Below are 23,553 nucleotides of genomic sequence, written 5' to 3' on the forward strand. Positions count from 1 at the left end.
CGCCAGAATTTAAATTCGTTTTACATTCATTATACTTGCAAACGCATGCTGAACAGTTGGTGAGTTGGTATAATAGCGTAGATTTGTATTCGATTCTTTTTACTGAGGTGATTCAAATCCAGCATACCCACTTGGTTCTACAAGTCAGCTAACTCATAAATATAGCCCACCTTTGTGTGATTTAATCTTGGCATTAATCCAGCTTCTATCAGGGTTTTTCAAGAACATTAGTGAACAACTACATGCTAAAGACCAAGGAAAACACCAGACAGATCAGGGATAAAGTTGTGTCTCTGGTAGTCAAGAGGGTTTTATCTCTTCCATTGTTCCTCCAAAGCCAAACGATCGACACATGGTCGTCTGTTTGCAGAACATTCGTATTCGCACACTTCGCAGACCACCCGGCGTGCACCTATTTCACTTCACCATCCATCACACCCTGCCCGCTGAGGTTCCCACTCCTCCCTGCATTCTCCATGTTACTTTTACACAAACAGTCACAGAGAGAGTGCCACGCCTTTCTGCAGACACTCACCTTTGTAGACAGTGACTTTGCAATTTTCATCCAGGAGTTTTTAGCCATTTGGCAATCTTTTTAATGTTTTGGTGAAGAATCATACAAATGTATGAAATTCACTGCATCTTATAAATGCTCCTCGAATCTAATCCTGCTGCCTTAGGAGACAAAAACCGGATAGTGGAAGTGAACTAGTTTAAGAGTAATGTCAACATTGCTGCCCAAAAACACATCCACACACTTCTAACAATCACACAACACATCAGTCTGCACCCTGTCCAAAATAATTTGACCTTTTGTTGAGAAAGGGAGGTGGATGTACCCCTGCGAACAAAATTAACACATTTGTCACGCGACTGTCAAGAAAAGCCGATTTTGAAACTTTTGATGATGTATGGGAGTGCTTTTAGAGACCACAACAGCCTGCAAGTAGCTACAATTCACAAGTACCTGAAATGCCACTTAACGCTTATAACTGCATATATTAATCATTCAAACACCAAACATACCCTAATATGCATTAATACACACAGTGGAAACCGTGTCAGCACTGCTACAGGAGCTAATATCTGCAGTCTTCCTCATTTCTGCTCATTTACAGTGCCAAGTAAACAAAATGGCGCTCCTGGATTGGCTGCTTTGTAAATGCTAGCCAATAGCATGTCATATAGCATTGTAGCTAGGAATTCAGCTAGGCCTTCAGCTAGGCAAGCCGCAAATAGGCAGGAGTCAACTACAGGACTAATACAGGATTTGGTTATAAAAGAATATCCCTATCTGTAATCTTCTAATGGAGTTACAGTTTAATCCACCATATGTATGCAGAAACTCACATATATGCGTACCAAGACATGGCCGTTTACCTAAACTGACAAGCCTTGCAAGAAGATTAATTGTAGAAAAAAACTAAAACTCCCATGGTAACTCTGAAGGACCTACTGGGTTTCACAGCTCAGTTGGAAGAACTGGCTGACAAGACAACTGTTGTTGTTGTCCGTATGCAGGAGTGGGAAGGGATGAAAAGCAAGTCAGAAAGACTGCAGCCTCTAGAAGGTTTGGGGTAAAAGTTTTCCAAAAACTTACCCCAAAAGACTTGCAGCTGTAAGTCCAGTTTGTTTTCAGTATAAAGTGTTGTAAAGGAGCTCAATCTAGCATTTTTCAGGTTTTTATTTGTAAAGCCGAGTATTTTAGTTTTGCAGTTATACAGTTGACCTGTCACTTAAAATCCCAAAAAATACATTGAAGTTTCTGGTTTTAATGAGAGAAAATTTGAAGACATTCAAGGACTCAGAACCTTTTTTCTAGGTACTGTATGTAGTTGATACATATTAGCGAATATACATTCAAAAGAACAGATCTCATGTCAGTAGTTTTAGATTCTTCCTCTTCTCTCCAGCTCAGAAAAGCCAAGGAAATTTAAACAATATCCGTGCATTACATTTGCTCCTGGCGCGGAGAAGGAATTCTCTTAAAGTGTCTGTTTTTCTGGCCCCTATCCGCCTCATTCAGCAGTTGGAGGGAAAGAAACGGGTCATTTCCTGCCAAGACCTGGGGATTTTTATTGTTTATTTTTTTTTGTATTAGAACCACAGGTGTTGAAATCCAGCACGATTAAATGGATTCCAGCATTGATGAAGGAGTCCGGTCTCAAACAAAAACCCCCTTTTGGCAAGTTGTACGGACAGGTGTAGAGCAATTTTAAAAGCAAGAAAGAGAGAACAGAGAGAAGAATGGAGGGCAGACAGAAGGGGCACCACATGGGGAATAGGGGCCCAGTCAGATGGTGTTGAAAAGAGCCTCCACCTGAATGCACCGCTGCATCCTAATAAATCGTCGGCGTACCAAAAACTCACAAAAAGACACACACACCTTATATTCTGTCTTTCCTTTCTCTCTGCTGCTTCTTTCTAATCCACACGGCAACCATTTATCTGTTTTTCTTGATGTTTGGGGTTAATGAAGTTGTTCATAGGAATATTTTCCGGTTTTTGCTTTGACTGCTAGCTAAAATCGGGAAATGACAGCCTCTCACTGCTGCATTCAAACTCCTCTGTTGAGTTTACTAGTATGAGATGATCATCTTCCTTCATCTAAATACAAACACTTTTTTTAGTGACTGAAAAGGAAACATTAATTTTGGCCAATGTTTTATTTGGGTTATTGAATCCTGGTATTTCTGAGCACAGGGAGAGCAGAGACCTTGGCTGAATCATGTCAGAGCTGTCTTCTTCTTTGAAATGTTATGGAAGTAAAATTCAAAGAAGTACATTCTCCTTTCATAAGCACAGTGCTATTCAAAAAAATAAAAAAAGAGCTGTGAAACAAAATTTTGTTTCAGCTCATTTTCTGTGCTGACACCTCTGACAGGGTGTGAACCACTGATCATGAATTATTTGAAAAGATTCTGGAGACGGCAGAAGGTTTTCAGTAGACGGAAACGTGCTTGAAAAGAAGCTGCCACTTGTTTAATGCTGACTACTGTCTTCTTTTCTTTTTAGTCTTTTTTAGACATTGATATACATTATCGCAAAAGCGCATGATCTATCTTTCTTCAACTGTTTTCCATTAGGTTGTGCTGTATTCTATAATTATCTTTAATAATATTACCTTTTTACAGCCCAGACAAACTGTTTTGTGCAATCTGCTGCATTATGGTGAACTTATACCTCTCAGTTCACCAGATGTGTAGGATAAAATGGTGACGCAAGTTTGGTTCTTTGTCATTTTTGTGACTGCTCTGATTGACAATAAAACTCCCGTATAAGGGATGAGATTAAACATCCCTTACAGTTAAGAAAATCTGTTATTTTTTTCTTAATCTTTTTTTAGATGAATAAAAAGGAAAACAATAATGATGCTTATTTTGAGAGACAGTGTAGTTAATACAGTCTGGTTTGTTTACCATTTGGGTCATTTTCACTCTTTTGAGTGTCACCTGTATTTCTGATCAGTTTTCCGGTCCTTTCCATATCTGCTCCCAGGTTCACTGTTTTCTCTTTTGTGTCTTAATGCAACAGTGGACCTCAACATCATTTTGTCAACTTAGGCAAGTAAGTAATGTAATCAAATTCCAGGTTTATTGTATTGTGTTGTACTTTTTGATCACTACAAACAGATTTGCTGTCTCTAGTGACTTTGCACTTGCTAGTTACTCAAAATAAAACACCACTTGTCAAGACTGCTGAAATTACTATGAAATGTTTTTCTCCTTGGCCTGGTGACAAAACACTCAAGCCATTATTCGAGTTTGTGACTTTTGGTTGGGGATTTCTAACCAAAAAAATACATCAGTCTGCACTTTGATTAAGGTGCAAAATTCTTACTAAACATGAACTGATATAAAGCAGATCCCAATCTTATTATATCTTTTGTTTGTTCAATGTCCACCTCAGAAACAGGACGATGACACGGTGCTAACCCCGGACGGAACACGAGAGTTTCTGACGTTTGAGGTCCCTCTGAATGACTCGGGCTCCGCTGGCCTGGGGGTCAGCGTTAAGGGGAACCGCTCTAAGGAGAACCATGCTGATCTGGGCATCTTTGTGAAATCCATAATTCATGGAGGTGCTGCTAGCAAGGCAAGTAGCAACTTCTTCCTTGTACTTATCCCCTAACCATTATGTTGATGGACATCATTGATTTTACATGTTGTCTTTATTGTAACCATGGCGCACATCATACAAACAAATCCTGCTGCGGTATTTTTTTCTACGGTGTTACTTGATGTTGAGTTTGATCAAGACAAGTAGTATTTTTGATAAAGTTGTAAGTTAGATAGAAATGTTTGCGGGCAATAAAGATCAGGTGGGATTTTTTAAGTGAAAACACAGTGAATCTGATGAAGATTCACAAATGGTTGCTGAATGCTGGGTTCGTGTGCAGGACGGACGTCTTCGAGTCAATGACCAACTCATTGCAGTCAATGGGGAGTCGCTGCTTGGGATGACCAATCAGGATGCCATGGAGGCGCTTCGGAAGTCCATGTCAGTAGAGGGCAACAAACGTGGGATGATTCAGCTCATCGTGGCCCGGCGGTTGATTAAGGACGGCGAGGTAAGCAAACAGAAAATCAAGAGTCATCGCTAATCTCTGTCAAAATAATTTCTGAGTTAGTTCGTGCATCAGTTTGTCATCCCTACAAGTCCAGATATGTTGGGTGTTGAGTGAAGTATGTTGATTTTCACCTGAGTTAGCTTGGAGATGTGACTAAGCACAAAATTTGTCCATGTCCTGATTAACGAACATGTTATCCTAAGTGCTACTGAGTTTTGCTGCTAATAACACTCATCAGAGTGGAAGTCGTTACTGCAGGACAGAAACCTACTTTGTTGTTTTTAAGATGACGAGAGATGAGATGCAGATTAAAAAGCAAATAGGGGACTGCTACATTTAAATTCCACTGAATTAGAAACTTTTCTTTTCTTCAATTCTCAATTCTGCAGTAATCTGCAGAATTGAGAATTGAAGAAAAAAAAGTTCTGCAAGTAGAACTTTTGTTATGAGGCAACAGCACAAAAAATTACATTTGTTTCAATTCACAAACATCCTCTGTGACATTTAACAGTCAAACCAATGTGTTTTGTATCTTTTAATAAATAACAAAAAAATAAGTTCATTCAGAAATCATTTTTTTGTGACGCACTGCTTGATTGTGGAGCAGAATTGTGGAGTGCAGGTGTGAATGCATACACACGCACATGCACATTGAGTCACCCTGCAGCCAGTGGTTGTAGATCAGATTTGATTAGAGTTGCTGTGACTCTAATTGGAGCCCGTGTCCTGTGGCTATGTGTCAGTTTGGAGTACCACGCTGTGCCCCTCCCTGCTAATTCTCATCCTTCAAGCGCTGTCTCTCTCTCTTCTTACACACTTGCCACACGCCATGCACTTGTTTTTCCTCTTTGTTTCAAAGCTAATTCTGACCCCCATCTTGTGATTCTCCACTGACTACAGCTGAATTCATTAGAAACTGGCCACCATGTTTGACAGTTAATTTTTTTATTTAGTTATTTAATTATTATTTTTTTATCTGTGGAGTATTTTGTTTTCCATCTCTCGCTCTCCTTCCTTCCACCTTCAGACACAGAGCAGAGGACATGTGTCCCTCCTGGGGAGCTCAGTGGTAAGGTTCACTGAGTCCTATCGCTCCAGTCCAGTCAGTCTCCTGTCGACTTTAATCCCTGACCAGACTCTGTAGAGAGGCTGACACCGAGCACACATTTATGCCTAAATCTTCAGGAAAAAAAAAAAAAAGGAGACAAAATCAAATCATTCTTCCTGGGGGAAGATGAAGAGCCACACATTTTTTTTTACAGATTTCTTTTCTTTGATCCACAGCATGAGGTTTTGACTACTCTTTACAAAGATTTTGCTAATTGAAACACTAATTGCCATGAAACAACAGGTTGACGTGTTATGCAAGTTCACATCAACTATGAAAGAAGTAGGTGTGATAATGCCCAGTATTATATTCCACCCATTTATGTCCCTCCATCCATTCATGATTTGGTCTGTCACAATAACACAGTTTGCTAGACGATAAATTGTCCCAGAAGTTGTTGCGATAAACAATAATGTTGTTGTTTTGAGACAATTTTCAAGTAATATAGCAATGGCATAATGATACACCTTCTCAAAGATCAATAAACTTTAAATTCTAATAAACATTTAACACTGGAACTGGAAGACATTTTAAATAACCAAAATAAATAAATAAAACAACAAAAACGACAAATAAAAGACTTAAGTCTCCGTAAACAAAATGGAGCTGACTAAAGACATGCAAATGGAAATAACAGACCTTGTGTTAACTTATCATGTGATTTATTGATTTATTGATGTATTGCTTATTGTGACCTTCTTAATCTCTTTTAGATTAATCTGGGGTCAGGTCATCATCTTAAATCACCCACAACACTGAGGCTGCCTTGACTTTGATTATGCATTTAAACGCAGAATCCCCAACATGTAGAGAGGCTAGCAATGATAAAAACCTTTATCATAACTAGGCTCAGATTAAAAACTGCTGCAAGAAAAGCAAGGTTATCTCAACAGAGATTCTTACCTCACTTCTTTGCTTTGCTGCACTGGTGAGGTGGATATGTGAGGTTTTGGGGGGTGTGAGGGGGCAGACCAGTTTGCTTCTGTCACCCAGCGGAATGGGAGGGAGGACTGAAAGCTACCAGAAATGACCACCATGAAATGAATCAGATCCATCACTGTCTGCAGGGGAAAGAAGCCAAGCAACACAGCCTAATGAATCGAAGATGGGGGGAGGGGGCAGAGTGGGAATGGGTTTGACGGTGGGGCTTGGGCGACCACCATATACAACCATATAAAAAAAAAAAAAAAAACGTTTTAAGATCATTTTGACCTTTGTAGATCGCATAATCTTTAGTAGGTCAAAGTTATAAGTTAAAGTAAAAGTTTAAGTTTTATATTAGTTAAATGCATGGTTGAACACTTCACCCACATGACCTTTTCAGTTACAGTCTTCTGGCAGAATTTGATCCTCTTTTACATACGATTATAGCTGCACAAACCTTACTGGAAATGTGAAACAAGCAATTTGGACACAGTTCTTGCTTTGGTTTTATATGAACTAGATCGTCCTTAAGAATGTCCTGTGATGGACTGGTGACCTCTACAGGGTCTGTCACCCATGATGGCTGGAGACAGGCACAGCTCCACCCAACCCTGCTTTAGAGTTGTACCCCATACTTTTATAGGACCATCCACAGAGTCCAATCAGATCACAATCAGAATTCCTTTATTGTTGCTGTACAGAAGCACAACAAATTTCCATTCAGTACAGCCCGTCCCAAGAAAAGACAGACAGCATAAGACATGGGAAGGCAAGTGCCTGAGGCTGCAGCCGTCTTGGGAGGCGCCATCCTTGAGGGACAGACGTGGTTGGATATAAACCTTCACCAAATTCACAAAACACATGAGAACAGAACAATTAAACTGGCATTATCTCCTCAAGCAACTCTGCAAGGTTGCAGAGATGGTGCACCGTTCTACATGCAGGATAAAAGTCACACTAGTCCTTCATACAAGGTTTTACAATTGGTCAGAGATGTATGACTGGTATGCTCTCCATACTCCTTTCCTTTCTTGAATATTTGATTGCCATGCTAGTGTCCAATGGTTCCTGTAGTGTATGACCATTGTTTTTTGTGTTGGGGGTGGGGGAAACCACTGGTCACATTTGGTTAGTGTGGTGGCCAGAGTTTGACGACAGAAATCTTTTATGTTCTCAGCTTGTTTGAAGAACTGCTGTTCTGCCCCAGATTGTCTTGTGATATGATTGGTCACTGTCAATTAGTTTCAAAGCATTATAATTGCATCTCTGCTTCTGGAGCTGTGTAATCTCTACATTTATTTCTTAGTTCTATTAATACATCGTCATGGGTTTCAACTATTACATTTTCGACAAGTCATTTTAATCCCATTATTTTTGGAGCCACATTCTCTTAGTCTTGGGGTTTAAGTCCAGAGTCTTGTGACTAAATTCTGATCTGTTATTATAAATTATTTATCTCTTGTCTACAACTTAAAAATGCTAAAAATGTGTTGGTAACAATTCAAATATTACCTGGAATGTCTTTTATCCACATGCCACCATTTGAAAGTTTATCTACAAGGATGTTCTGTGGAATTATGGGTATTTTTTTGCCACCTATTATGATTATGAACCAGTCTTCTTATGCAACAATAAAAATGAAACCTCCCCCTTTTTTGTCCTGATGATGCGCTCCAGTTCAGTGGTTGGTGTGTGTTTCTTTGTGTTGCAACATATGTGACAGTTCACAATATTACTGAGCTATTCATCAGATAAACATCTAAAAGGAGACAATCAGATGAGCGCGTCTGACACCGTTTTATTTCTGCATTCCTTTCACATCTCTTGATGCACATGCTTGCCTCTGTAATTAGAGATTATAAAAATGATGCTAATCTGTGGGAGTTTTTCTTTTTTCTTTATTGAAGCACACATTAGCTCGCGTCATGCTGCCTACGTTGTCTGAGCCAGGACTCCATGTGAAATGGCCTGAAGACATGATCATATAGAGCCCATTTTCCCTTGGCTTTTTTAAATATTTTCCAGTCAAACAAACTCAATTATGTAAATACGGGGAACAAAACTGTGCAAAAACAAAAACGTCCCGGCACAGAGCCTGTCCTTTTAGACCTTTTTTTTTTATTTATTTCTTTTTTAGAAAGTTCCGTGTGTGTCCTCTGTTCCTGAACAAATGAACCATTAGCGTTGCCACTGCTTACTGCAGTGACTGTGCATTGATGTACTCTACATGACAGCTAATCAACATTAGAGCTTTAAACTGAAGAGATATGACAGGCTTATAAAAATATGATGCATGATTTGACATGGTATCATGTGGAGAATGGTGGCTGTTTACACAGATTTTACACAGATCCTTTTATGGTGTTTTTTTTTTTTATGTGGAAGCCATTTTTAGTGTTTATTGAAAGGATAAATGTAGTGTCATTTTTTCTTATTTACTTTTCCCACCAGCTTTGTGACCTTGGCTCGGGGTACAAACAAATCATTTCTTCAGCAGCCTCAGACTACATTTTGAAATAAGACAAAACTAGCTTACAAATGACTTTTCGGCAAGAAATCGGAGTTTGTTTTAAGTTAATAATTCCTTAATATTGATTTAAAAAAATTACAAGTTTTACTGGCAAATTATTTCACGTGTGATATGTGAAAAATGTTTTGTTATAAGGGAGAGAATCTACTGGTGGAGCTAGCAGTTTTTTATTAATATTAAGAAATGACTTAAAACAAGCTGAAAAGTTACTTGTAAGTCAGTTTTGTCTTATTTCAAGATATTTAAGAAACTGGACCAAAAATACTTACCAAGACTTTGTTTTTGCATTGTTAATTTGTAATATCAATGGAAAAATTAATAGTTGTTGCTACTGTGATAAGAATGTCTCATGGTTAGTCTCCCATTAGACACCAGTACCAGACAGAGATGCTAGCTGTTATTTCCAGGGTTTTGCCCCTTAACAGTAAATACCAGGGGTCCCCAAGCTACGGCCCGCGGGCCGGATCCGGCCCGCCACGTCATTTGGTCCGGCCCCCTGAACAATGCCGGATCCGGCCCGCCTCCTCATACCAGGGAGTATTCAGTGTTTTTTTTCATATATTGTATTTTCCTGTTTATATGTGGATTTTTCTTCAACCACCAGGCGGCTTGAGCAGATGTGAAACTAACTTTCCCTCAATGGAATATATACTAGTCAGTCCCAGTCACCGTTTCACTCACGGTTTTTTCCATTTGCATTCTGGGTAAAAATCTATCTAAAAGCGCGAATGTGTTCCCCCCCCCCGCTCGACAGTTTCAAAGACAGAACAGCCCTCCTCCTCCTCCTCCTCAAACCCCCCCCGTCGACAAGAATTTTCTAAGGTTTTTTTTCTCCAAAAACTAAGACCGGCCCCCGACCAGAGAAAGGAACAGCTATGTGGCCCTCGCAGGAAAAAGTTTGGGGACCCCTGGTAAATACTATCAAAACCAGCATAAACCAGGATGGAGATCTGAGCTGCTGCTAAAACATGCAACTTGCAGTTGAATGTAGAGTCGGCTTAACAAGCCTGGCGGCAGAACAACACAATGGACAGCCCTGAGCATCACTCTAGAACTCCATGGTTACAGCATCCATTAGAATGTTTTTTTTATTATTATTTTATTTCAATTTACACATGGTGATTTGGCACCTTGTACAGGACACCAGCAAAAACAAACAAACAAAAAAAAAAAAACAAGTTTCTACATATATTACTGTTAGTCTTCTAATGAGCTGTACAATCTGAATCTATGTGAAGGTAGAGACCAAAGGAGGAAAAACAATTGGAGTAAACGAAAACAGTAGCATCAGCACTTTGTTCTCTGTGTTACATTTTACATTGTGGCAGCAGAAAGAATCAAAAGTTAACTCTGACTTTAGAAGAACTCATGGTGGATGCAAAGAGCAACACGGTGATCTCATTGGCTGCTCAGCTGGCGATCCATTCCAACGGCATTGTTGCTGGTCAGCCTGAGAGGGTTTTATGCAAAGAGACAAGGGGGGAAGGAAGTGGCTGGCTCGAACAAAAGACGCTAACTCGGATGAGAGAGGGGCTGATCGATAGAGCCTTGAGAGAGCTATCAATCAGAGTCCTGCTCTAGTAGATTATGCTTTTATTAGTATTGAGCTGACCACTGCTGAGAGAGACCTTAAAACACTGAGATGCTTCCCACAACAGAGGCAGGAGAAAGCAGAGGGAAATTTGTGCTCACCCCCTCCCGCCTCCCACCTCCCAACTTAATGCGGACTGATTGAAGTGTCGTTGGATCATGACGTGCAGCTCTGCTGTTTTCACAGCGAACGCCAACGACTCATGCGGGGGGGATAAAACGAGGACGCGGAGCGCAGCACTCTGGGAAATGCAGTTCGCGACAGTGCGCCGAGTAAATTGAGAGAAGTAGATCACACAGCAGCAGAAATGCAATTCCGGTGCTGCTGGCCCTCATTCCCGACCGGCTCTCTAAGGACTAACTCATTTAGGAGCGGCAGGGGAAACTCAATAGCACCAATTGAGAGAATAATATATTGAATCTAGCGGGTTGAGTGGGCAGCTTGAAGCACGGTGGAGGACTGTGGAGTTGGAGTGTCTAGTTCTATGCTCGAGAATCGTTGCGGTGCTCAGAAACACACACATAAATATTGGAAAACATACGTAGGCAGAAACCACACAAACCTTTTTATCCATATGCATCATGACATGGTTGCTTAAAAGTTACGCCATGCCCTCCACACTTACTGCCACCCCTTTCTAAAGATGCCATCTTCTTAAAATCGTATTTAAAAAATAAAAATCAAGCATTTTACATAATTACATTACTGGAGTAAAAAAAAAGAAATCAGCATAAACAATAAGCATCAGTTTGTCTAAAGTTTATGTGACTCTTATACTTTAAACAAAAAAAAAATCATCACTGATGAGGAACTTTTAATTAGTAATCCACAACTTCCTGTTTCCCTGGGGCATAAATATAATGCAGCACACACTGGCATCACCACTCCTTGACGTATGATAGACAAGATAACATGCCGTCAGTGTAAGGTGTGTTGGTAAAAGCAAATATGTTAATAAATTAAACTAAATTGGGAGAGTTAGTTGATGTCGCCAACCTAGCTTAGCTTAGCTGCTCAACAATAAGAGGTTTTGAACGGCTAAAGCCTTTCCTCTGCCTACATGCCCATTCTTTGATTTTTAAGATGTTATTAAACGTTTATTTAATTGTGAATTGACAGTAAAGTGGATAATGAGAGACGGGGGAAGACAAGTCTTGCGTTGAACTCCAGAAAAGACCGTAAAATCTCACTTTTGGAAGCGCTGGCATTAGGCGAGGCTCTGCCTGGATGTGTTTGGCTAATGAAAGCCCCGACATCGAGCTGGAAGAGGAGAGGCGAGTTGTGCCCTGGGTAGAATGCAGCAGCTTAGAGAATGTAATTACAGCATTATGGCGGAGATAGACTGGATTAGGGTTACGGCAACCGACTGAGACCAGGATAGAGGGTTCGGAAATGACCGCGGATGAGACATTATCAGCAGTGCTTGAAAGCTTAAGGCCGAACCTTTTAACACACTGCCTCTTCTTCCTCGCTGATTACTCAAGGTCAGGTAGACGCTGACACAGGAACCCACCCCTTCCGCCCCCCAAACAACACATATATATGATGCTGCATTTACCACAAATAACTTCTCAGTGCAGTAAAACGTCCACAAGATATTTATACTCTTTCACTCCGATGAATAAAAATTCTTGGATAACGAGACATTTTGGAGTCTTTGTGAGTCACAGTGCTCCGTCCTTGCCCTCAATCAGCAGGGTAATCCACAGAAAATGACTAGATTAAGATGGTTTAAATGCATAAGGTGAAGCTGTGGTGAGAATAGATTAAAATATCACTTGAAAACAAGTCTAATTGTGGACCAAAGCTCCTTAATCAAGTTATTTTGTTGGGCTGAATTGAAAACACTTTGATACTACCAAGCAGGGTGTTGTTTTTTTTTTTTTATATTGATTCCACTCATTTCTATTAGATTTCAAGTTTTTGTTTTATTTTTGGGGTGCTCCACTGTGGTGGTTTGCACCTAAAATACTCTTAACATGTTTTTATTTCAAAAACCAACTGTTTCAGCTAAACCAGCACGTTGCTTGAAAAGATAATTCCTTGAGAAACACCAAGCTGACAGTTGGAATTTTGGTGGCAGCAGAATTATTTTTTATCTTTTTTTTTTTTTTTTTACGGAAAAGTCACAGCTCATCATGCACACTGTCTCTTGTCTGCAAACATTCAAATCAGTCAACAGGATGAGCAAAACCCGAAGCTTTAGCATGCACAAAACACACTTAATTAACCCTGAATAAACAGAGATTAAATTGCGGCGGTATTTGATCGGCCTCACACAAATTCCAGCATTTGTTTGTTCTGTGAGGCAAAAACACGTTTGAAAATCAACTTGCAAAGCTCAGACAGTCAATGTTGCGCAAAAGCATTCATGAACCTCGAACTTCTCCATATTGTAAGAGTTTGTGGGGTTGGAACGGCGTCAGTTGATATAATTGTGTGTGTGTGTGTGTGTGTGTGTGTGCGTGCGTGCGTGCGTGTGTGTGTGTGTGTGTGTGTACATGTATGTACTGGTGCTAGCATTTATCAAAAGAAATTAAACACAATTTTTATTTGAAAAAGTAAAACATGAAAATAAAAATTAGTACAAAAATGTAAATGTAATGTCTTTTGTTAGAAAAAAAATCTATACATTTTACTTATTTTGATTAAATGCATGTAGCAAGATCTAGATGAACTAAGTAAGTTACCAAATTTTTTTCAAAAATATTTAGCTTTCTGCTTCGTATAATTTACTAGATATAAACAAGTGAGGAATACTTGAATTCATGGTATTTCAATTTACATAAAAAATGTTAATGCAAATTGACTTAAGGATTTTTTAAAAAGTAAATCTTACTTGTTAGTGTTTTCATTGTACGTATAGCTTACAGTCTGCAATGATTTTTGAAATGTCAGACCAATAAGTATCACATATTTGTAAAAAAAAAAAAAAAGAATAATTACTGTCTTTTAAACTGTTTACAAATGAAAGTCTCCTAGGGTACTTCTCTTACAGCTTTGCAGATTTAGACCAAATGTACCTGAACGTCTTAAACTGCGCATCCGCAAACATGGAAGTGCAAAGTTTAAAAAAAAAAAAAAGTATAATTTTTAAACCTTTTACACTTTTCTATGAATGGCAAGTATTACCAAAGAAGTGTTCTTTTTTTCTTGACCATTCTCTCTTTCCCAGACAAGGTTTTCTTCATTTCTGGGCTTTTCTTCCTCCTCTTCTTCTCTGCGGTTCCGGATTCAAGAGTCCAACTTGTGCAGTCAGTCAGGTCCCGATGTTATTGAACTATCATCAAAAATGGAAAGAGTATTGAATTAATAGGACTGTATATAATATAGTATAAACATCAGCTCGTTTTTAAATAAATATGTGTAAAGTTCAGTATTGATTTCCCACCATGCAAAGCATTGTGCATGTTGGCTAAAAAATTCATTTGTCATTTTTGGCAGATTTTTTTGTTAGGGTAGTACAGTAAAGGGAGTACAATTAATGTACACTACATATTTTTCTTCACAGAAAGTCATGTATCTTTTTCTGCTTTTTAGTTGTAACACTCTAAAATGTGAAAAGGTTAAAATATAAACACTAATGCACTTTATCTGTTTTCTGAGATGTACGCTAAATGTCAAATGAGGGTTTTGGTTTATAATTTCCGACTTAAACAAGTAAACACCCAAACCCCGACATCTCTCCTCCACACGGTCAAAGTTCAGTGCATATTAAAAAACTGCAGACAGCAGTCGAGCAAAAGTGAGAACGTAAGTTAAGTAAGTCTTCATTTCAGCAATCTGAACCTTGCTGAGTCTAATTTTTCCTGGGAGATGGTTTTCATTAAAAGGCTGGCTGCAGCCATGACTCTGATTGTAATTGTGTTGACCCAGCCGTGCACAGGCACCGCTCCGCTCCCGTCTCGCTCTTATCAACATGCTGTTCTGATCAGATTTTGTGCTTTCAACCACATTAAACCTCTTATTTATATTAAACAGCCAATAAGTACCCCTGACCCCGTAGCCCGGCATATTGCGCGCACATCGAGACCGCTTGGCAGCACCCTCGCTGCTCCGGGGCCTCGGCTCCAAAACCCGCACGGGTCCTTCTTCTTTGTTTACTCGAAGGTCTAATTTTCCTCCATTTTATTCTCCTCTCTCCTCCAGAATGTCGGCTCTTTAACTCTTCTTTGTGACGAAGCTAACAGAGTGTTGTCCCTATGCAGTACTAGTCAGGATGTTACGGATTCAAGCTTATGGTACAGAAGTGCGATAAACTAACAGGTTATAAGGAATGAAAGGTGTTTTCATTGGGTTTAATTGGGGATTAGATTTGCAACATTCGTCACATTTTTAGCTGCTCTGCGTCAATCAAACCAAACCTTTTGGTGTCACCCCTCCCCTCGCCTGTGGTGGCGCTGCACCAAGAACTCCTGAAGGAAGTGACATAAAAACTTCAGAAGAAAACATCAGCACAACTTTCTTCTTCAAAAAGATGTAAACAAAAATGGAGTAGCGTCAGATTTCAGCCAATGTAGGATTTCTCTTATGTCTTAGGTAAAAGACAATGCGCCGTTGTCCTGCCAGCACCTGACTCGCAAGTTTGCTTTGGTTGTATTTACCCAGAACTCCCTGTGCTATAGTGCACTGCCAGCTTTTGGATCTGTCTCTGGTCCTCTTGACATTCAAACTCCATCAGAGTTCACTTCAGCTGAACTGAGATTTAGGTTTTTCGGCAGAACATTATTCATTGCTTCTCTTCACAGCTTGATTACAAAACAAAACAAATTTTCTAGCCAAACAAACTAGAGTTTGATAAAAACGGAAACAAACTAAAAAGGACTGGTGTGAATGCACCCTTGAAACCACATTTGCAACTCCATGAGATTTGTCCTGAAATCAAATGGCTGATAAACTATTATCAGTCAAAGCTCAGCATTTGCTCAACAACAGCGGTGTCCAAACCAGACATGTCCCCATACAAGGAGTGGCTCATGGAATAAGTGTGCGGCAGGCTCAGAGACCAGCAGTGCAGAACATCGACCACATGGCAAATGTCACTGGTCCCTTTACTCAAGCTCATTGTTAGCGACAGCTGTCTGTTGGCCTGTGGGAAATCCATGGAGCTTTATCCAGCTTGGACTCCCTGCTGGACCTGTTTCACACTGCTGATCCGGAAAATACTGAGCTAAACTGAGATGGATACTCAGGCCTCGGTTCCGTCGTCCCTGAATATTGATGACACAACTTAAGAACCATGTGACATTTGAGGTTTTCTTTCTCTTTGTATGAATACAGTCCATCCTCGTACACTTTGCTTATTTTGTTGTTCGGTTAAAACTCTGTCTAGCATGTTTTACAGGTTGACTTTTCACTTTTCATTTTTGTTATGACAAATTATAGCTTAGCAAAAACACTCTTGGGACAAAGCTACACTGAGAAAGATAAGATGGCCTGTTTCTGTTTGAACACAAACATCTCTTAGCAGAGAAATATCATTATAAATTAATTTACACACAATGCTTTGCAAGTGTCCACACACTGTGACAACCATCACAGTGTGGTGCATAATTTTTTAGTGGGAGGACGGGAATACAGATGTTTTTTTGTTTGTTTTTTTTTACAAATGCAAATCAGAAAACCACGGCAAGCAATTCAACAGCTGTAATTGTACTGAGATGAAATGGCGACATATATGGAATCCAAGGGGATGTTGTTTTAATACATTTTATTCAGTGGGTTCAGAGTAAAATGGGCTGGTGTCTGGTTTGGACATCATTGTTATTGCATGCCACACTTTTCAGATTTTTATAGTATACCATTTATCAATTTTTTTACACTTACGAATTATGTTCTGTTTTCTGAAAAATTAAAAATCTAATAAAATGCATTAAAACTTGTGGTGGGAACATGAAAAAGTTTGACATGGTTAAAGGGCTGTGCATTTCTTTTTCCTAGTTTGCCTATTTTTTTAATATAAGTTGGATGAATGTTGCGGTGTTGCAAGACACCTGCTAACTCCAGGTATTAGCTATGAGATTTTAGAGTAACATACGCTGTTGTCTGTCCCTCGACAGGACAGTTCAGGAATGTCGGAGCTTCCTGTGAATGCACCTTTGGACGACGATGATGATCAACTCTCCCAGTCACTCTACGAAACGATCGACTTCCCGGACAACATGCCTGCATCACGCACTAACATACTCGCACGCAACGGTGAGTTTTGATCTGTTGTTAAACATAGTCATCCTCATATGTGCAGTGCCTATAAAAAGTTGTCACCCCCCTTGGAGATTCTAGCATTTTAATTGACTTTACAAATCAACCATGATTAACAAAATGGGACCCAAAAAAAAAAAAAAAAAAAAAAACATCAAAGTGAAATCTGATTTCTGCAAAACAATGGCAAGTAAATAAAAATATGTAACATAAAATAAGTGACTGCTTAAATATTCACCCTCTTCAAGTCAGTATTCAGCAGCTTCAGCACTGGACTCCAGTGATCTGCATTCCACTCATTGTGAGACTTCTAGCACCAATTGGACTGGACCTCTGTTGAATTAGGTCAGTCATTTTAAAGAGGCAGTATTATATATTTTCCAGGCACTTAGGGCAATTTTAAAGTATAATCAAGTAACAGTTACCTTCAGTTGTTATAAAAATGACACATATATCAAATATGACCTAAAAGAAATTTGACTTCATAATTTAACACCTTGAAATTGGGTTGCTATCTCTTTAAAAACTCCCGCTCTTTCCTAAGCTCCTCCTCCAGGAAGTCATCACAACATGGTTCCTCTATTAAACATTTAATGTTTTTACCAGCATAAAAAGGTTTTACCAGAAGTAGCTCATATAATGAGCTCAGCAGATAGACAGTTCCACCAGGTGTTTGCTAATTGTTGCTGGATAGTCTGAAGGAGCTGAGTGGGGGAGTCAGAAGCCTGGAAACTGCAGCTCTGAGAAGGAGCTGTGTCTCTAAGGCGGGGGCTAGATCCTCCCAGGTGTTTTGCATAATTGAATGGTTGCCAGGGTAGATTAAAGGATTTCTCAAACATGCATAAAATAATGAAAGCAACACTCTAGGTATGTTTTTGATGAAGGAATAACATTATAACATCATGTAAAGCTCAAAAAGGTCAATTTTACCTAATACTCTCCCTTTAAAGGTGGTGAACATCCATGCAAACACTTATTTTGTGTTAAATATTTTGATTTATCACTTTTTTTCTTTATGGGTATTAGTTTTCACTTTGACATTTTTAGTCATTCTTTTGTGGCAAAAAAGTCTAAATTGTAGCCTATGGAAACCACTGAGTACTTTTCTTTTTAGATCAATAGAATATGTACTTGAGCAGCTAACCTCGTGAACTCGTTGCCTGACATTAATAACTGCGCTCATAAAATGCACATTCCACCTCCTTCCTTCCGGGTCTCGAGCGACATCATCCTCAAAGCCCAATCTCTCCTCTTCACATTCCACCAAGCACAATTTCGCTGTTCAACCACCCCCACCCCGTCTCCCACCCTCCAGGGATTAACGTCAGCCCCAATCCCCCCTACTTTCACTCCACTCCACCGGTTTCATTTGGGTCAATTCCAATTCTGGCCCGAATTAAATCAGCGGGCCAAGATCTTGGCTTCTTAGGTAGATTAGAATTGGCAATTCAATCCTCAAGCAGTCACCGCTGTCATCTCAACGTTGACAGAACCGTTCACATATCCACGGTCAGGGTCTGAAGGTGATTGCATCAGCGCGAGGGACGACAGAGCGTGGCAAGAGGCTATCCCCTCCTCCCTTCTCGGGAAATCAGGAGGTTCTTGAGAAACTGCTAAACAGGGTTGGTTCTCTTTTCAGATTTTAAGTCGAATATTTGCTTTAGAGAAATTTGAGTGAATTTGTAGCCGGTTTTTTTATGTAGTGTTGCCCTTCTGCCCTTCGCCCGCCCACTCTCCTGTTTCGTTTCCATCCACTCTCTTCCAACTCCCCCGAGAGCGATGCCACTCTGCCACTGATCATGGAAGATCAGACACTGAGTCAGAGGCATCCGACGGTTAATTAAGACTCCAGATCAATAAGGTTTGCTCCTGACACTTTACCTCCATCTGAGCTTCTCTCTCTCTCTCTCTCTCTCTCGGTTTCTCTGTCTCTCTCTCTCCATCTTTCCTCTCCTTTCTTTGTTCTGTTACTAAAATTATCCAAGTTTTTTTTTTTTTTCTGGTTTTACACAGCTACGTTTATTTACTCCACTGGCTTTTCAAAATGATGTTCTGATCAACTGTAACTGTGGGTTGCTATTAAAAAAAAAGTGTTGTTTTTTTTTCATGCCCTTATTGAAACTTCAAGGGCATCTGCCTCCGCCTGCAGAGTAGATGTCAAACGAGGCAAGTGGAAAAGTTTTGGGGATGTGGGTGGAGCGGCTGCCAATGCGGTAAGCTATCACAGCTGAAGCTCGGCGCTCTCAGATCTCCGACGCGTCTGTCTCGTCTCGCTGCAAGAAAATGTCGGGATATTTTCCCTCCACGTCTTCAGTCTGCCTCCCGAGTTATTCCGTTATTAACCTGCGTCGAGGTTCTTTGACAGGTCTTCATCTTTTAAACTGACACACTTCTCCTGTGTGTAGCAAAGGTTGGGTTTCTATTTCTAGATCCGACACACAGGTGATATTCAGCAGCTGAAATCTAATTGGTGGATTGTCCAGTTTTTATCCGGCTGATTGGTTGGAAGTTCCTTGACTTTATTTTTGGGGTATTTTGAGACGCCGTTTATTTTGCAATTCATGTGTTGTTCAGATATATACTGCTTCTAGAGCTTTGGCAACCAACGCTTCTTAACAATGTTCTGCACTATGTTATAAGTGTACAGAATTTTGAACTTTGTTGAACTAAAAGTTAATGAAGTGGCGTTTTGACTCTGAAGGCCAAATATTCCTCTTTGGCTTTTGATCTTGTGATAGAAGAAATCAGTATCATATTTAGTTCAGTTTTCAGTGTTGCAAAAATCACAGCAGAGGGTTGGTTATCCTCGTGAATTTTTTTGTCGTACAACAAATAGCAATCATATTTTTGTACTAGTCACATTTGAATTAACTTTTTTAGTTTTTTAATAGAATGTATTTAAATAGAGTATGGTGTTTGAGACTAGAAATATTTTGAGAAATTGACTTTTGATCACAATTGGTCAAATTTCAAACACTTCTCATGTAAGTGCCAATGGCTTTGAAAATGTCAAGTTATTAGAAGGGAATTCTGCTTGTAGCATGCAGTTAGATGTGTAAATGCTGTTTTTTTCCTTGAGGTACTGAATATATCTGCATATATCTACTGCATATATCCCCAAGCATGCACCCTTTGAGAGATTTCTTTCATTTGAATCGTGAAGTCTTGTAAGGCATACTTTCAAATTTGCGCATTGAAAACTCTTGGCTTGGTTTGGGGCATCTATAATGCATCTGCATACACCTCAGAAAGTATGTAGTTGTCTGTGTATAAATCAACATCTAGTACTCCTTTAATTCTGACAAAATTCCTGGCACAACTGGAAAAACCAATGCTGTGTGATGCTGAAATGTTTTCATACCTGATAGTCCAGCAGACTCAGTTCGATTGGGGACCAAAATTGCGATGTTACATTTTCAGCTGGTGTGTTTTGGTTTCACACTGCCCTGTGGAACGATCCAAACTATTGAAAAACCTGTTCACCCAGTCGCCTGTGGAGGCACTGCAGCAAGAACTACTGAAGGAAACAACATGAAAGCCTCTGAAGAAGACATGAGAAATCAGTATTGTATTTCCTTCTCCATAAATGTAAACAAAAATGGAGTAGCATCAGATTTTAGCAGTTAAAGGATTTCTCTTTTGTTTTTGGTTAAAGACCACGAGCCATTTCTCAAACTATCACTAGAATTTGTTTTGGTTGTATTTACCCAGGATGCCCTGCGCTGCAGTTAGCTTCACTTGACTTTGAACTGCGACAGAGTTCACTTTAACCAAACCGGTTCCTAGGTGTTTAGGTGGAGCAGAGTTCACTTTTTGGTCCATATCAGAGTTCGATTACATATTCTCACCTTCCCAAACAAACTGGATTTTCAATTCAAATAAATTAGATCTCGATTAAAGAGGACTAAACAGAGCTGGTCTGGATGCACCTTTAGTCTCTTCTGATCTACATTATCTCATTCTGTATTTGTTGAAATTGAAGTTTTGCTGAGCTTCAAAATGTTGCTTTTTCTTTGTTGAAACAATGACTATTTTCCATAAAGAAAGGACAGGAGTAGTCTCATCAACCCAGAGCCAGAAATCTGACCGTCTCTTTTGTCCATTTTAACATTTTGAAGCATCATTGGTGTATTTTCCTTTCTTCTCTAATAAATGACATATTTTCTTGTATCAAGGTTAGTTGTTCTGTTCTTATGACATTCGCCAAAGTGTCATATTCATTCAGAGTGCCTTGAGGGATAGGCAGAATATCTTACTAAGTCGACCTTGGTCTTGATTTGTCCATCATGCTGATTGGTTGGTTGGGTCCTTTCTTTAGTATGTTCGTCTTTGAGGCTTTTTATGCCAGGCATAATCAGTATATTCTCTGATTTCCAAATATCATTGTAGTTTTTGAGTCAAAGGGCGTAAATACCAAAGCTCAAACTATTTTCCTCTACCATATCTTCTAACATGTTATGTTGGTTCATTACATAAAATACACCTTCTGATGTTTGTATTTAAATTAAATACATACATTGTGCCATAATGTGGACCTGCCAACTGAATTTTATTTCAAATCGTGGTTCTGTGCAATGTGCGAATATCTCAAATTGGCTCCTCGCTTTGACACGAGATGTTTGATGGTAAATGTCTGCGGGCTTTGACAGCGAGTAGCCGGCTCCCCTCCGTCTTTTTCTGGGTGTTATTTCAGACGGACTCAGACATATTGCCTGGTGCGTGAGACGTGACAGTTGTGGTTAGAGGACAGATGTTGAGACGGGCTCAGCGAGGTCAGGAAACACACAGCCGCCGGGGCTTGACTGACAGCTTGATGTGGAGTGTATCTAAACCCGCTAAATTACTGAATCATGAAGGTTAGACGTCGGAGTTTGAGTTGTGGCGCCGTGCACACCTTGCACGCGTTGCCCAGATGCAGCTGCAGACAAATACACAACCTCTGCTTGCTTTAGTCATGATAACATTTAGTGCTTTCAGAACTTAGTGGATTTTTTTTTTTTTTTTTTTTTTTTTTTTGGTTTTCAGGAAGACCAAAGAGAGAGGAGTCCCCTAATCAAATCAGGTGTTTTTTTTTTTCCTTTTTCGCTCAACTCCATTACGCAGCTTCTGCTTCCATAAATGAACCGAGACTCAGAGCTAAATGAAATGGAAAGGTTTTGATGCTGAAAAATTAAGACCTGGCTTTAATCGTGAGTTATCGGAGTTGGCGGCAAATCAATACAGCGAGAATGTGAACTTGTTCCTGCCCAGCCGTGAGTAGTCTCTGTGCTGTAAAGTCAGCTAAAAGACGCAGCGCTCTGCTGTGAATGTTCCAACATTTCACATACAGTGTTTGATTTTCTTTCTGTCTTTCTTTTTTTTTTGGAGAACAGTTCTTTCTTTGTAATTGTGCAACTGGGTTAAATATGGGAATCGTGATTACCATGGCGACACTATAGATATTGATTAAGTGGCATTTGCTTTTAAGCTGGTACAGTGGCGTCGTATTGACTGTAATAATAATTTTTCTTGAACTGTGGGAGTTGCCTCTTACGGTCTGGTGTTCCAAGTTACTGACAGCTTTAGCTTCACATGTGCTTGGATTACGCATTTGTACACCATGTGCAGTAGTTTATTATACAATATTCTATTTTGTTTTAATCGCTCTCGATGCCTTCTCCTCCAATATGACCTCTGATGGCGAATTGAAGAAGAATATGTCAATAAAGTTCATTTTCCCCTCAAAAGGGGAAATTACATCGAGATTTAGAGTAAAAAAAAAAAGCCAAACATTTCCAGGGAAAGGATATGTTAAACATATGATTTTTACTCCAAGGTCATTTGGATCACACACGGCTTCACTTGGGTTGTCTGTAATAGAAAAGCGTCGCTAGGTGTGGGTTTCACATGCTGGGGTGAAAATTGGGACTTGTGGGCTGAAGCGTTATGTGTTGGATCCTGAGCAGATTCACACCAAGTATCGGTGCCTTAGTAACACGTAGATTTGGACCAGAGTTTCGGAACCACAGTGCTGGACTTGTTTGACTGTGAAAAAAAAAGAGAAAATGTTTGTTGTAATGTGTACTGTAGAGCTTGAGGTGCAAAACCATGCAGTCAGTGTAGCCAAAAAAAAAAAAAACGTAAGAAAGTCAGAAATATTGTAAACTTTTTACTTCATAAAAGTACATTTTTTTCCTATTTTTTCTGCTGTGAGCAATGATTATAATAATAATCATTGATTTTAATCGACACACCAGGGATTTATGGTGATTTCTTTATAACAACCAAAATTATGTTTTTATTCTCTAAAAAGGCCACACGAAAGGCCATGTTTTCAAGAAATTACTAACTTTTGTATTGAGGTAATAGTCTCTCATACGCATATACCAAAAATGATGCATTTCACACCTGGGTGATAACATGATTACGGAGCAGCATCTTCATGCCTGGTTTGTACAGTTAGCTTTTTGACTTCAACTCTTAGCCTCCCAACTTTTATCTTCCACATTTCCAGATCTCGCTTATTTTATGACACACACAAGCTGAAAACTCAAAAGGATAAAACAGCAACTTGGAGCTAAAAATTCAGTTTTCCTGTTATTTTTTTGGGCCTCACTTTCTCTCTTTTTCTCTGTTGCAGCCTAAGAGAA

At 39.5% G+C, this 23,553-nt stretch overlaps 1 protein-coding gene across 2 annotated transcripts in view; it reads left to right on the forward strand.

Moving 5' to 3' along the window:
• LOC103143381 (partitioning defective 3 homolog) overlaps positions 1-23,553 on the forward strand; it is a 299,858-nt gene that overhangs the window by 199,172 nt on the left and 77,133 nt on the right. The window contains exons 13-16 of one of the 2 annotated variants that reach the window (XM_016675207.1): positions 3,535-3,567; positions 3,910-4,095; positions 4,400-4,570; positions 16,783-16,921. In XM_016675207.1, coding sequence (XP_016530693.1) covers positions 3,535-3,567; positions 3,910-4,095; positions 4,400-4,570; positions 16,783-16,921 — 529 coding nt within the window. The remainder of the gene's footprint in view (positions 1-3,534; positions 3,568-3,909; positions 4,096-4,399; positions 4,571-16,782; positions 16,922-23,553) is intronic. The other variant, XM_007559893.2, reaches the window with a different exon arrangement.

This window comes from Poecilia formosa, unplaced genomic scaffold (assembly GCF_000485575.1).
Source record: "Poecilia formosa unplaced genomic scaffold, Poecilia_formosa-5.1.2 Scaffold109, whole genome shotgun sequence".
In the NCBI taxonomy this organism is placed as follows: domain Eukaryota; kingdom Metazoa; phylum Chordata; class Actinopteri; order Cyprinodontiformes; family Poeciliidae; genus Poecilia; species Poecilia formosa.